This window comes from Daldinia vernicosa, assembly GCF_022497035.1.
Source record: "Daldinia vernicosa strain CBS 139.73 unplaced genomic scaffold F5Y00scaffold_11, whole genome shotgun sequence".
Classification (NCBI taxonomy): domain Eukaryota; kingdom Fungi; phylum Ascomycota; class Sordariomycetes; order Xylariales; family Hypoxylaceae; genus Daldinia; species Daldinia vernicosa.
In genome coordinates this window covers 400,463-413,766 of record NW_025953927.1, presented here as the reverse complement: position 1 = coordinate 413,766, position 13,304 = coordinate 400,463, and the positions used below count along the sequence as shown (strand labels likewise).

Sequence of the window (13,304 nt, the reverse complement as noted above, 5' to 3'; positions counted from 1 at the left end):
ATAGAGCTTGCGACACTCCAAGACGAGACGGATGCGGCGAAGCTGAGTGTGAGTGAACACACCCTCGCTGTAGTTGCGAATTCCAATCCATTGAAGGGTTGCCAACTCAAAGTTCTGGATCGACTCAAAGACGGCAAGCTTCCAGCCCACGGGATCCTGAAGAGGAAGAGGAAAGGTTCGTGTGGAAGAACTGGCGGGCTCATGTTAGTAAGTTTACAGCAAGGGTAATTTAGAGAGGCCGATATATTAGGTACTTACGTGGCAGACATTGTCGCGGCGTTACTGACTTAGGCAACTGAGATAATGATATAAGGCCTAGTAGACAGCTCCTAGCGCGCCCTGAAGAGTCTATGTAGAAAAGAGGAAGTTAACTTGCTGATAACAGAGACAAATAAAGGTTATAGGAGACGCGTCGCGCCATGGAAGAACAGGATTTCATGATTCAACTTACTAGGCCGAATTGGCAGCGCGTCTAAGTCCTTTGATAGGATGGTTGACCGTTAGGTTCTTGGTTGTGGATGGTGTTCAGGGTGTAAGTTGACCGGTCGGCGACGAGAAAACCCAAGAATATGTCGATATTGAATAACAATTGGAAAGTGGTCGGCGACCAGGGTGAGAAGGTACAGGTTGGCGACCAAGGTAACAAGGTATAGGTCGGCGACAAATATAGACAGGTGCAACCTTAGTCTATAAGAAGAGGAAGAGGTATATGGTGGTAGGTATAGGTCGGCGAGGTATAGGTCGGCGAGGGAAGGAAGAATAAACCAAGAACAACTCAAAGTAGAGGATAAACTGGCTGTCGGCGACGATAATAGTCAAGAACGATAATAGTCAAGAACGACTCAACTTTAAGGTTGTAAGAATCAGGTCGGCGACGAAGGAAGGTAGACAAGTACGCGTCAGTGATGAAAACAGTTAAGAACGACTTGGTAAAGAGTGTAGACAAGAGCAGGCCGACTTAAAGTTTGGATAGGAACAAGTCGGCATAGAAAATAGACAAGGGCAACTTGTTGTAAAAGATGAATAGGAAAGAGTCGGCGACCAAGATAGTCAAGAACGAAGTGGTGCGGCAGGCAGTCAGGGTGAGTCGGCGTAGAAAGTAAACAGAAAATAAACAGAAAAGACTCGATGTAAAAGTAAAAGATTGACAACAAGAAGAAGTCGGCGACGAGAACAGATAATTGTGAATAAACTGTTTCAAGGCAGTCGCCGATTTCTTTAGTTGGGATATTTTGTTGCCTAGTGAACCTTGATTGGAAACTTGGTACCTCTTGCGGTATGCGTAGAAATAAATTAGGCTTCTATTGGAACTCTTCTGTTCATGCCGTTTGCCCACCTAAGGTAACTACGTCTGTAGGATAACGCAAGAACGAAGGGTTAGGTACCTTAGGTAGATAACCAATTTGTATGTTGTAACTACCTGCTGCACGGCCAGACTGGTATGCCCCTGAATCGGTACCTAACCTATTAATTCCGGCACCATGACATTGAAAACCACCTACCTAACATAGATAGTAACGCTCAAAAGTAATGCTAACCGCCATACAATGTGAATATCATGCAGTGTTTAGTACAATACAGTACAATGCAGTAGACTTAACGCTATGACTTGGCAAAAATGAGGTAAAATCATAACGACCCCCCGTCTCCCCTCTATCATTCATTCACCATATCCTTTTAGCCACCATCTCGTACCTCATCACCTTAGAAAGCCCATCGTCACCCTTCTCCTTGAATTTCTCCTCCGTCTTCCGTTCTCGTTCACGCATTTTCTTCAGCCCTTCCTTATCGTCCTCGTATATCCATTTCCTACGATCGTCCCCAACCTCGACAGCGCCCCATGAACCAACGCGCTTCCCTGGCTGAGAGAAGTTCTCGCGCTCTGCTTTTCCAGCAGCTACTGCGTGTTCCTTTCGTTTCATTACAGCGTACCGCTCCTTAGAATACCGCAGTAGAGCCATGCCCAGGAGGAGCTTCACGATAAGAAGTACAATCCATGTAAGAAAGAAGAAGATGACCATCGTGAGAAGGGCAATGGCGTCATCCGAAGAGAAAGCCAAGAATGAACGGGTCTGGGATGACCCGTACGGATTTCCATACACCGCCCGGCCCAGGGCGTTTCTAAGAAGCGTGTCCAGATGCTCTAATGCGGCAATCATCGCAGGCGAAGACGGCGTTGAAGATTCTACCGAAAGCTCCGTGGTCGACGTTGGAATCGGAGGGTTGATATGCGTGGCTAGGAACATGTGGTATACCTGGATCGAAGCCCGGATGAAAAGGCACGATAACGGCAACAGTGGTAAGCCCAATCGTCGAGTCAGCGAGGGAGCCGAAAATGCCTGTACGCCTATAGTGAGATATTGATTCAAAGCAGACCCCATACGGATTAGACTTACATTAGTATAGTAATCCTTACATAGGATATCCAACATTCTGCTGTAGAGGGTCGGCTTAACATTGTTGAATTTATTGATGAATGCATGTTTTGTCCAGTCAACCATCATTTCGATACCTATGACGACGAGAAAAGGTGAGAGAACTTCGCCCGAGAGTATCCATGACGGCAACACAGTGAAACTGTTGGGCAGGCTTGAGCTGGTATGGACCGGACCGGGTTTTGTAGCTCCGCCATCTATTTCACTTCCGGCTCCCACCACAGACAGGCCTCCTACCTCCACGACATTTCTCATACCAATGATCAATAGAATAATCCACAACTGAAACCGCTCAACCACGTCCGAACAGGTCAACTGGAAAAGATTCTCCTTTTCGATCCTCTTGAAAACGCTCCCTTTAATTTCCACGAATTGATTGGATATCAAAAGACTGAGAAGAGAATTCGAGTATGAGTTTACAGCGACGTTTAGCGTGATGACTTGGTAGAATAAACACACGGTGTGAACGACATTATAAATTAGCGAGAGGATGAACATCCCAAAGGGGAGAAGGACTTTAGATCGCCCGGAACTATTTCTCGACAGGGTTTCGGAGCTGAAGAGACACTCTAAGACGTCTTGACCGAGGGCCGAGAGAAGGCGATCGCCAACCTCAAGGATATTATAAATGACGTAGAGTTTCATCGAAGACTGAGCGCGAATAAAGTGATACATTCGGCTGGCGTCAAGGTTCATCAACGCCAAGGAGCTGCACACGAGCACGAACCCTTGGAGAAGGTCGGCTTTATTGTAAGAGGTCAGATTCGAGGGCATAGACTTTGTCCTCCGATGGCGAAATCCACCAGGTCTAGGCATTGGATGCTTCGGTGGATGGAACACACCGTTGCTACCTGGCCGAGAGGCGTCTTGGGTAGACATGCCCGCGGTCTCGGATGAAGTGCGACGTCGCGTGGCACCGTTCTGGATGGTGCTGGAGCTACTTACCCTCGCTCGACTCTGGCTCCTCTCCGACTCGCTAGCCGCCCGGTTGCTGTCGGATCGGGTTCGTGACTTGAATCTACCTCTCCTCCCTCTTTGCCATAGGCGCCAAGTACCTTGCCAGACATAGCCTACAACCCATCGCGCTTCCTTCCCAATTACGTATGCCCACCATTTTACAAGGACGCCGAGAGCAATTAGGAACCTTATGGGTAAAATGGTGAATGTGTATAGCCACGCATCGAGACATGCTAGAGTGCCGAAGGTCAAGACGCGTTCTAGGTACGGGGGTAAGAGGAGAGCATTCAAGAGCCGTTCGAACTTGACAGCACTGGATTCGTATGGAACGTCTGTAGCGTGGGAATGATGGATATAGAGAGGACTAGGCCGTTGACCAGCGAGTTCGAGTTGGAGATGGGTGGGGAGAGATATAGGCGGGAGAGGTATAGTGGGTGGTATGGGAGAGGGCGGTAGGTCTGGTCGATCTAGTTTCGGAGGAGATGCGGGAGGCTTCGACGTAACAGATGAAAGGGTTAAGGGGGGAGGACGAGGAAGAGGGTTAAAGGAATTTCGTCTTATAGTATTTGATTCTATTGTAGGAGGGCCGGTGGAAGACCTCCTATTAATAGGCGGGCTGGAAAGCGTTCGTGACGAGGGAGGGGGTCGTCTGAAATCTGCTGCTGTTCTCGGAGAATCGTGAAACGCTGGCAATAATGTATCCTTATCTGTGGCTGGTGTCTGGACACTGCCTCGTAACTGATCTGACATTGATGGGCGGGATATAGACTCGACAAGACTAGCGGACATAGGATACTCGATACCGTTTGGCTTGCGTTGGAGAGGCTGAGGAGGAACGACAGCGATGGGTAGCGAATCGGGTGACGAGGTTAAGGCCTGCATCTGGGAAGCAGAGAGCTTCCTGACACTCTCATGGCTGGCCTTCTTCGTAGCAGATTTGGAAACTGAATGTGTACTTGGTTTGGCTGTAGTATCGGTAGATCGACTAGAAACGGACCCATCTGCGCTGCTATATGTTGTAGTAGGCGACGTGTGTCCATTGACGATGCTGCTCGATATACCATTTCCATTCGTAGCAAGTTTCTCGGTTACATTGCTCAAATCATAGATCGGTTCGCGTTTCTCCAATTTGGGGGTGACGGGAGTAGAAGCAGTAATCTCAAGAGTAGGGAACGGGTCGGTTGGAGGAGCTGGATATTTTGATGTTGTTCTGGCTATAGAATTATCTCGACATTGTTCTTCTCTCATTATACTTCTCCCGGATCGTTCGTCGGTAACCCCCTGTAACCCCGTATGGTTATCATCGTGGTTGTCATTGAAAGACCTAGTAACGCTTGGGTCTCGCATGGTTGATTCCAGCATCAAGGGGATGATGTCGTTCTCGATAAACCCATTGCCTCCGCAATCATACTTTGATTCTAACGTCCTTCAAATATGTAGGTAGTGAATGCTGGCCATGGAAAATGTAGATCCTCTAGAGGAGTTTACAATGTTGTAGGTGCACTAGTTCTAGACGGAAGTGGATAAAGAAACTAAATTGAAGCCATGTTGGACGAAATTCCGCAGGGTCCACAACCTTATCAGACACAGTGTCGTAGCCTCGCAGGATACAGTACAGAAAAACGGTATGTTATTGGTAGGTCTAAAAATAGGATATTTATATAAGAGATATCTTGGAAGCAAACGTACGTCATATGTATCTAAGGGATCGGATTGACACAAACCGTCTGAGTCGTTGAATATGTAAATTAAATTCATCCACTCTTCGTTGTATGAAGTTCTTAGATCCCGGCGTGTATAAGAATATTTATCCCCCTTCTCGCCCTGTATGCGACACATCTTGCTTAGCCAGATCAGCCGCAAATTTTTGTCGATAGTCAAGGTCAAGTCCGAGCCCCTTGTCTAAGTACGGGGCTGAAGACCGAGCCGACCAATCAAAGCTATTAAAAGCATGTATCTATCGTGGCATCGCACACCTCGAATAGTGCTCTTACTGCTTCGACCGTATGAGTCTAAATTTGAGGATGTTTAGCTGCTTCCTTTGTTCCTTTTTAGCCCTCATCGCCGGTCATCGTTTGGATCTACGTATGGACGACTTATCGGGTAGTGGCTGAGGGAGGTCAACTCTAGACACTAATACTAGGCAGCTCTATAACCAAAATCTAATAGGCAATATAGCTCGCATTTGACTCCACTGCGATTTTAATTAGAATCATTCTACAAATCAACTTTATCCCAGCTTCCGGTAGGAGATGAGTAGCTCAGGAGAGGATCATACGTATATATATAATGGCATTCTCTTCAGCCTACTTGAGTTCAATATCAACTCATCAGGATTATATGTCTATCTATTTGAACACAACATGTTTTACCAGCAGAGCATCTTGACGAGCATCCCAGTCGTATTGGTGACGGTAGAGACCGCCTTAGCTGCTCTTAACGGGCATTGTCCCCCTTTAGGGCCAGTCCTACCCGCTCCAAAGAACCCGACGGTACATGAGTCTGTCCGGTTGGCAATAGACAGTGTCACTGATACATTCCAAAATCTCACTGCTGGCCTTCATTCTACCGGCATATCTATAGCAGTCAAGTCGATACACGAAACTGATCCGCTACTAGAACTCCATCATACACCTACGATACTCAACCCCAATGGAACCTCAACCATCGATTCACAAACTATCTATCGGCTCGGAAGTATATCTAAGATCTTTGCAGTGTTCTCCTTGCTGCAACAGAGCCACGTGAATCTGGATGATTCTATCACTCAATATGTTCCTGAGCTGCGTGAACTTAAAGGGGAGACAGATGAAATTAGTGATATTACAACCGTCAGATGGAGTGAGGTAACCCTTGGTGCTCTCGCTTCGCACATGAGTGGCATTGCCACAGACCGTAAGTTACATATCTCACTCTCAATTGATATTCTTGTTAATTATTCCCAGTTACAATCGACTTAGCTACTTTTCCCTTGGACTGGACCGAAGTTGGTCTCCCTAAATTAAACAAGACGTCGAAGACCGGGTGCGCTGGTGTTTTCGGCCTCCCACCCTGTAACAGGACCGAATTTTTCAGAGATTTTGGCAAGCGGCATCCGGTGTACGCTCCATTCACAAACCCAGTATACTCAAACGTCGCGAGCGTCATTCTAAGTTATGCCGTGGAGGCAATAACCAATACGACCTACGACAACTATGTCAAGCAATCAATATTCGCCCCCCTGTCTATGACGAACACGACTATATTCAAGGGACCGGAGAAGAACGCATGGGGATTTATCCCTGTAAATGAGACCTGGTTTGGTGTTAGTTTCGGATATGAGGATATGTAAGTTGTAATACCCATTTAGAGGTTGGATATATCTAATGTTGGCTAGAGCTGGCGGTTTCTACTCGAATACGGTCGACCTACTTTCCTTTGGTACTGGTATCCTCAAGCACGCCTTGCTGGATTCTACTAAAACAAGAAAGTGGATGAAACCGGCAACATCCACCTCGTCTTCTGGTCTACTTATCGGCGGACCTTGGGAAATTCTTCGCTCCAACACAGTCACTAAAGATAAGCGTCTTATTGAGTTTTACTGTAAATCCGGCAATCTAGGTTCGTACAACAACATGTTGTGCCTGGTACCGGACTATGATATCGTCGTTACGATACTCTCTGGTGGGCCACAGTCGAATACCGACCTGGTGGATCTGATTCTCACAAAAATCGTGCAAGGCCTGTTTCCAGCTATTGAAGATGCGGGTAAAGCAGAGGCATTGCCAAAATTCGGTGGCACATATACGGACGCCATTACAAACTCGACTATCACGCTTTCTCTTGACGATGCGCCAGGATTCGCGGTATCCAACTGGGTCGTCCGTGACGTCGACATAATTAAGAACTATAGTAAATTCGGGGCACTATCGAGTAGCCCGACGAGCCGACCCGTTTCCGTCCGGCTGTATCCTACGAACCTGAGCTCGGGATGCCATAATTCCTGGCGGGCCGTGTTCGATATCGGAAGCCCGGAGGAGAGTGCGGAGAAAGACGCAAACTCATTCTGGCCCGATGCAAGTTGTCACACCTGGGGTTCTATGGACCGACTTACCTACGGCTTCCGATCTATGGATGAGTGGGTCTTCTTGCTTCGTGATGATGGATCGGCACAGAGTGTAGATCTGAGGACGTTTAGAGTTGAACTGAAGAGGGAGGTTTGATTTAATATTACCTAGGTTTGTAATGTCGTGGTGGGAAAGACGTGGAATGGTATAAAGACTTCAATATAAATATAACTAATACCTATGTTGGCATTGGCTTCGAAATCATGCTGATCCATCAAATCCCGTGTGTTCACACTAGTTATTCATATAATATGCCAAGCAACCATATCGAAGTTAGAAACAATTTCAACATAAAAGTTGAAGGAAAATAGAACGGGAAACAGGAAGTATTTTATTTCATACTAAACAATAACTATGGAATTTTTCTATTCCGGTGCTGTGCGTCAAGACTTCAGTGCATAAACAAAAACATCCTCCGGCGTCAAAATAACTCCTAGCATATTTCCTTACGCGTCACAACCTCTTTGCGCCAACCCTGTTTCCAAAGCCTTGAGCATACCTCCTTTACGAGCAATATCCCTAAGCACTGACATCTCTGAATAATGGATGAACTTCATATGGTTTTGCTTCTGGTTCCAACCTACAAAGGATCCAAAGGTTACAACAAGAGCATGACGGTCGATAACCGCAGGGACTTGCAAGATGGTCTTTAGAAGAATGGCCTTGTCGTTCCTTGTTAGTGCCTTCTTCCCCTCCCGTCCGAGGTAATACTTGATTTGCTCCTTCGCACGCTTGTTAAGCTCCTCAATCTTACTGGCATCAACGCCCTCCTGGCTTTTCTTGGCTGTAGCAAGGTACCACTTCGCATCCTCTATTGAAGACGCCTCCTTGCTTTTGGGATATCTTTCGGCGATGAAGACTTTCCTCTGCCCTTTGTGAATGCCCTTTTCGGCGGCTTCCTGACTTAAAGCGCAGCTCTTGCAAGGGTAGTCGGTAGGATAATTCGAGTATGCGATGGCGGCCATATGGAACTCGGTATCCTTATGAGGGTAGAAGAGGCAGAACTTTGCAAAGTTCTTGACAAGCAGCAACTGATGACCACAGCTGTAGTTGACTTGAGATAAGACAGCGCAGTTTTGGCACATCTTGGCGGTTTTCTGAATTCGCTATAGACTTTTCTCGTAAAGATATGTGAGGATATGCCTTAAATTTAGATTCAAAGGTCTTCGGAGTTGTCTCTTCTCGGTATTATTGATGATACAGGAGTTGTTAATGATGTTTTTGGTTTGGAGAGAGGGGTGATGGTTAGACTGTATATATACTATAAGATTCCTGAAAACATACTCTTTATAGATAATTCTAAAATATCCATTTGTGCTCGATCCCATTCAACTGGTTCCTATCGGAAAGACCCTGTTCTTGTCACTAGTAATTCCTAAGCGTTAATATTGATCTGAAAGCATTCATTAATCTAGATTTGAACAATATCTTGAGATCAATTCACTAAAAAGCGATATAGGCGTGGAAACGTAAAGAATAATTGAGCTAAGACAATGACTTTGTTATTAACACGTGTGAACTTCTTGATTCTCTTGTGTCTTTCATTATTTTAGTTTCCATACCTACTTCGGTACCTAGGTACCTAGGTAGGTAGGCACATAGATGATTGATGGTTTAATCGCCTTAGAAATACCCCTTTAATATAGGTTAACTTATATATCCGGGAAGATATATCACTGTTAACTTCTGAGAATAGTAGTGTAGTGAATAACCTAGTAGTCTGAGGTACCTGTTATCTGGTGCTTGTTCCCCATTTGCCTTTGCAGAACCGTCAGAGTACCCTTTGTTTTATTTATTGTCTGTGACTACGCCAGAATACGTGTCTATGATATTCGTGTTAGCACCTACGTAAGACATTAAATATATATTTTCAATGATTTTAGGTCAAGGGGGTGATTGCGACTCATTGGGACCGGACTTGTTTGCATAGGTACCGAATAAACCATTATTATCAACTTTTCTGTGCTCAGCGGAAGCTCGCCGCGCGCATAACCCGGAGGTCCTCCGATCGAAACGGAGCCGAGCTAAATTTGATTATTTGCTCTCATGGTAGTGTAAAATGTTCTTTTTTTTTCGCTCCCATTCTGAGGGTCTATACCTGTAGTTCCCACCCATGCAGATCTTGGTGCGTGTTATTTATACCACTTTATGTACTATTATCAATCTTCTTCCTCTACTGCTGCCGTAGAAGCTAAATGCTTCTGCTCGGCTTACAATTTTTACTATGGTCGTTAATCCAAGAACACAAAAGATATTGATATTGTAAGCAGCTCAAGCATTTCAATTATTGATCTAATATCTAACCGAAATGTGTTGGTTGCTGTTTTGTATGTAGTCGGCCTTTGTTCTGACCTATCGATACATCATACATTAGCTATTCCCGCCAAGTCGGCGATCATTCCCCACAGAATGACTGTCCTCAGCTAGGTGATGATGACGTGATCACAATTAATATGGCGATATACTGTGCTATCACCAATAAGAGGTTTGATATGTAGGTAGCTTTTAAATCGGTATCCGCGCAGGAACGAGGGTCACCCAGAACCCGAATATTAGGTACTCATAAAAACTCTTGCGTCATTCTCCAAGTTCAGGAAATTGTATAAAAATCCCCTTAGGTACTGATTTTGGATCCAGGTAGCTAAACCATATATCTATCTCTACTGAGAAGCATCAACTTTCTTTCATTACGATCGTCTTCTAGTTTCGGCAATAAACATGTCTTCCTCAATTCAGAAAAACCTCGCGAGCAAGAATGCTGAATATGCTAGCAAGTTCACTCAAGGCGATCTTGCCCTTCCGCCTGCTAAACACTATCTGATATGTACGTAAAAACCTTTAGAGTAGGGTTATATGAAGGTTTCAGTCCAAGCAATTGGGAGCTAACTGACGTAAAGTGACCTGTATGGATGCTCGTATCGACCCGGCCGCCGCCTTTGGTATCAACCTTGGTGATGCCCACGTTATTCGAAACGCTGGGGCTAGCGCAAGAGATGCTCTACGATCCATCATCATCTCGCAACAACTGCTTGGGACGAAAGAGATCATACTTATTAAGCACACTGGGTGCGGCATGTTAACATTTTCCAACGATGACGCTCATAGTCTTGTGAAGAAGAATTTAGGACCGAGCGCTTCTGCAGAAATTGCCACCCTCGATTTCCTCCCCTTCACCAATATAGATGACGCTATAAAGGGAGACGTTGAGTACTTAAAGAGGAGCGCTGCTGTGTCGGACGACGTGATTATTAGCGGTTGGGTATATGAGGTTGAGACCGGCAAAGTGAGGCAAATCGTATGAAAACAGTTGTAAGATGTGGTCAAGTGAATAGATATAAGGAGTATGGGCTGTGGAATGGTTGAATAGTATGATTTTCTAAATTGAATATCGGCTAATCATATCCACTCAAGGCCACATAATGTAACTTGAATACTACCTACCTATAATCTTAGCTACGTAAATATACCATGCTCCCTAAACTTTCTGATCTGGATGCTAAGACGTGTAGAATAAATAGAAGGAATGACGAATGACGGAATATCCGGGGTCATATACTACGCTTAACCAGATACCGGACCGGGAGACAAGATGAGTCATACGTATCCACGAATAACAGCGTTCCGTCCCTCTAAGATAGGCTCTCCTATGGCGAACACGGGAGGCAACGGCCTAACCTACCTGGATATCAAGTGAGAAACAATGGTGCGGGGTTTACTTGAAATTTCAGCGAGGCACCTACGGATGCTGGACTGTTGGCCGAAGTCAAGGCCTTCCGAATAAGATAATACAGTACGAATAATATTTATTAGAAGCTTCTGGAGGTAAGCGATATTAATTTTAAAATGGACATAGGCTTACTTCATATTCGATCTTGAATCTACGTAGTTAGCCTTTCAGTAAACTACCTAGATTCATGAAGGCCCACTGACGCCCCATCAATGAGAAGAGCGCCAAAGAGGCTTCGGCCGACCTATCTTATCTACATATTTGCAGAGATCTCTTGCATAGAGATCCAAGCAGGAGGCCGAAAACTAGTGCTTATCCATCTGTAAGATAGGTATTAGCGTATCGGAAGATAGCATTTATATTAAATCTCCATTAAAACAGATCCCGATCGAGCCATTGGCGGAACCAGATCTGGAAGAAATCTCGGTAGCGAGGTTCAGTTTAATAAAGTGGATTTCAGTTCCCTGATCAAATCTCTTGGAGGGATGATGGTGTTAGTAGATAGCTCGATAAAGGAGTAGATAAAGTAATTGCTCCCTTATTAGTGTGAGAAGCATCCCGTTGTAGAGTGTAAGAATACGTGAGATGAAGGACTTATCTTTAAAAAAGACTTCTCTTTAAAGAAAGAGAAATGTCAATTAAACCATCCGCGTTAAATAATTTTCGGCTCCTAATCAACCAAATACTTCCCCACCTTCCGAAATGGGAGTGGCCAGCCAATGAGATCGATGCGATCATCGCACAAGAAAGTTATCGCAGGACTCTCATTCTACTAGGACAGTTAGCTTCTCTGTATTGTATTCGAAAAGAAGCTTTAAGGGATTTGGGGTCTCTTTACGCCAGGCACTTAGATATACCCAAGCGTCGATAGGCCTATGTTACCTATATTTGTTGTCGTACGTTCCACTGACGTACCAAGGTAATTGATGATACGCACATTAGCGGACTAGGTTGGGTCAAGCGCTTGGTTACCAGCTTGAGCGCGGTAGTGCGGGTAGTAATATTACTTCTGCGGTACCAAGTATTACGTGGCCGAAATATACGCCGGCGTCACCGGTCGATGTAACGGCGTGAGAAAACGTCAAGATGGCATACCTATTAGCTAGATCAAATATTTTCTATAAGATAATGATGAATAGGGAGTAGTTAGGCATTACAAATTACATCATACTATTCAGGGCTTAATAATCACCCAGGACTTTATATTCTTATCATAGCCTCAACTCGCTTCATATAGTAAGAGTGAGTATAAAAGCAGCCCTGGAAGACCTCAAGTTCTCAGAATCATCTTCCAAGCCAGCTTGCTTCGCACTCTTCGGAAATCCAATAAGACCTTATAGTCTATCTTCTCAGCTTTGAAATCAAAATGGCCACTACTACCGACATATCCAAACCATTCTTTGCCCTAGCTGGCCTCGCTAACGACGGCTGGTCTAAGGAAGACGAAGCAACGGCAACATGCTTCTGTGGTGCAGTACAGCTTGCATTTGTAAGTTGCTTCCCTAAGTTATAGCTTTTTCGTGTCTCCTTACTGATACTACTGAATCCGTAGCCAACTCAGGGTCCAGGTTACATCGGTACATTTGTATGTAATTGCAGTGACTGTCATAAAATCACGGCATCTATGTTCGCCACCAACTTCACCGTTCTGGACACACACTTAAAACATCTCCGTGGGCGTGATAACCTTACGAAATTTGGCCCCCAAGCTCAAACTGTCGCTTCAGGCAAAGGCATGGCCAACTACTTCTGCTCTACGTGCGGTACGCTTATGTACCGCGTCGGAGAAGCCTTCCCAGGCATGAGCATCTTGCGCCTGGGCACCATCGACGATTTTCACTTACACGAGACTAAGATGCGACCCACGGTAGAATATTTTGTTGAGAGCCGCGTGGGATGGCTTAAGGGTGTTGAAGGAATCAAGCAGGTTGAGGGGTTTCCATCCCTCTAAAATAGAGCGTATCGTGCCCTAGGATATCATCTTGCAGAAGAGCCATCTCAGAAAAGGAGCTGATGGGGTTGGTTTCATAGAAGATTTTCTTTTATGTAACTACCTAGGCACCTAATATAGTGAGAATA

The 13,304-nt window shown here is 45.2% G+C and overlaps 5 protein-coding genes across 5 annotated transcripts; 3 read left to right on the top strand and 2 right to left on the bottom strand.

The window, feature by feature from the left end:
• Window positions 1–1,239: 1,239 nt before the first annotated feature.
• Window positions 1,240–4,906, bottom strand: F5Y00DRAFT_230582 (DUF747-domain-containing protein). The gene is made up of 2 exons (XM_048006928.1): window positions 2,397–4,906; window positions 1,240–2,339 (listed from the first exon to the last, which is right to left on the bottom strand). Exons 1-2 carry the CDS (start codon window positions 4,752–4,754, stop codon window positions 1,665–1,667), a joined length of 3,033 nt encoding a protein of 1,010 aa, XP_047867142.1. The 5' UTR covers window positions 4,755–4,906; the 3' UTR covers window positions 1,240–1,664.
• An 849-nt stretch (window positions 4,907–5,755) lies between these two features.
• F5Y00DRAFT_259749 (beta-lactamase/transpeptidase-like protein) lies at window positions 5,756–7,594 on the top strand (the record flags this gene model as incomplete). The annotated part of the gene is made up of 3 exons (XM_048010927.1): window positions 5,756–6,287; window positions 6,338–6,719; window positions 6,769–7,594. 3 exons carry the CDS (start codon window positions 5,756–5,758, stop codon window positions 7,592–7,594), a joined length of 1,740 nt encoding a protein of 579 aa, XP_047867141.1.
• Window positions 7,595–7,944: 350 nt separating this feature from the next.
• Window positions 7,945–8,583, bottom strand: F5Y00DRAFT_259748 (uncharacterized protein; the record flags this gene model as incomplete). Its single annotated transcript, XM_048010926.1, has 1 exon — window positions 7,945–8,583. The coding sequence occupies one exon, from the start codon at window positions 8,581–8,583 to the stop codon at window positions 7,945–7,947; it is 639 nt and encodes a 212-aa protein (XP_047867140.1).
• A 1,468-nt stretch (window positions 8,584–10,051) lies between these two features.
• F5Y00DRAFT_230579 (carbonate dehydratase) lies at window positions 10,052–10,992 on the top strand. The gene is made up of 2 exons (XM_048006927.1): window positions 10,052–10,322; window positions 10,396–10,992. Exons 1-2 carry the CDS (start codon window positions 10,217–10,219, stop codon window positions 10,797–10,799), a joined length of 510 nt encoding a protein of 169 aa, XP_047867139.1. The 5' UTR covers window positions 10,052–10,216; the 3' UTR covers window positions 10,800–10,992.
• A 1,501-nt stretch (window positions 10,993–12,493) lies between these two features.
• Window positions 12,494–13,242, top strand: F5Y00DRAFT_267902 (Mss4-like protein). The gene is made up of 2 exons (XM_048012152.1): window positions 12,494–12,714; window positions 12,778–13,242. Exons 1-2 carry the CDS (start codon window positions 12,592–12,594, stop codon window positions 13,174–13,176), a joined length of 522 nt encoding a protein of 173 aa, XP_047867138.1. The 5' UTR covers window positions 12,494–12,591; the 3' UTR covers window positions 13,177–13,242.
• The last annotated feature ends 62 nt before the right edge of the window (window positions 13,243–13,304 follow it).

Excerpts from the sequence above, each read along its gene's own strand:
- F5Y00DRAFT_230582 (XM_048006928.1), bottom strand. The coding sequence starts at position 4,754 with ATGCTGGAATCAACCATGCGAGACCCAAGCGTTACTAGGTCTTTCAAT. Across the intron at positions 2,340-2,396 it reads GTAAGGATTACTATACTAAT|GCATTTTCGGCTCCCTCGCT; the intron begins GTAAGTCTAATC and ends ATAGGCGTACAG.
- F5Y00DRAFT_230579 (XM_048006927.1), top strand. The coding sequence starts at position 10,217 with ATGTCTTCCTCAATTCAGAAAAACCTCGCGAGCAAGAATGCTGAATAT. Across the intron at positions 10,323-10,395 it reads TGCTAAACACTATCTGATAT|TGACCTGTATGGATGCTCGT; the intron begins GTACGTAAAAAC and ends ACTGACGTAAAG.
- F5Y00DRAFT_267902 (XM_048012152.1), top strand. The coding sequence starts at position 12,592 with ATGGCCACTACTACCGACATATCCAAACCATTCTTTGCCCTAGCTGGC. Across the intron at positions 12,715-12,777 it reads GTGCAGTACAGCTTGCATTT|CCAACTCAGGGTCCAGGTTA; the intron begins GTAAGTTGCTTC and ends CTGAATCCGTAG.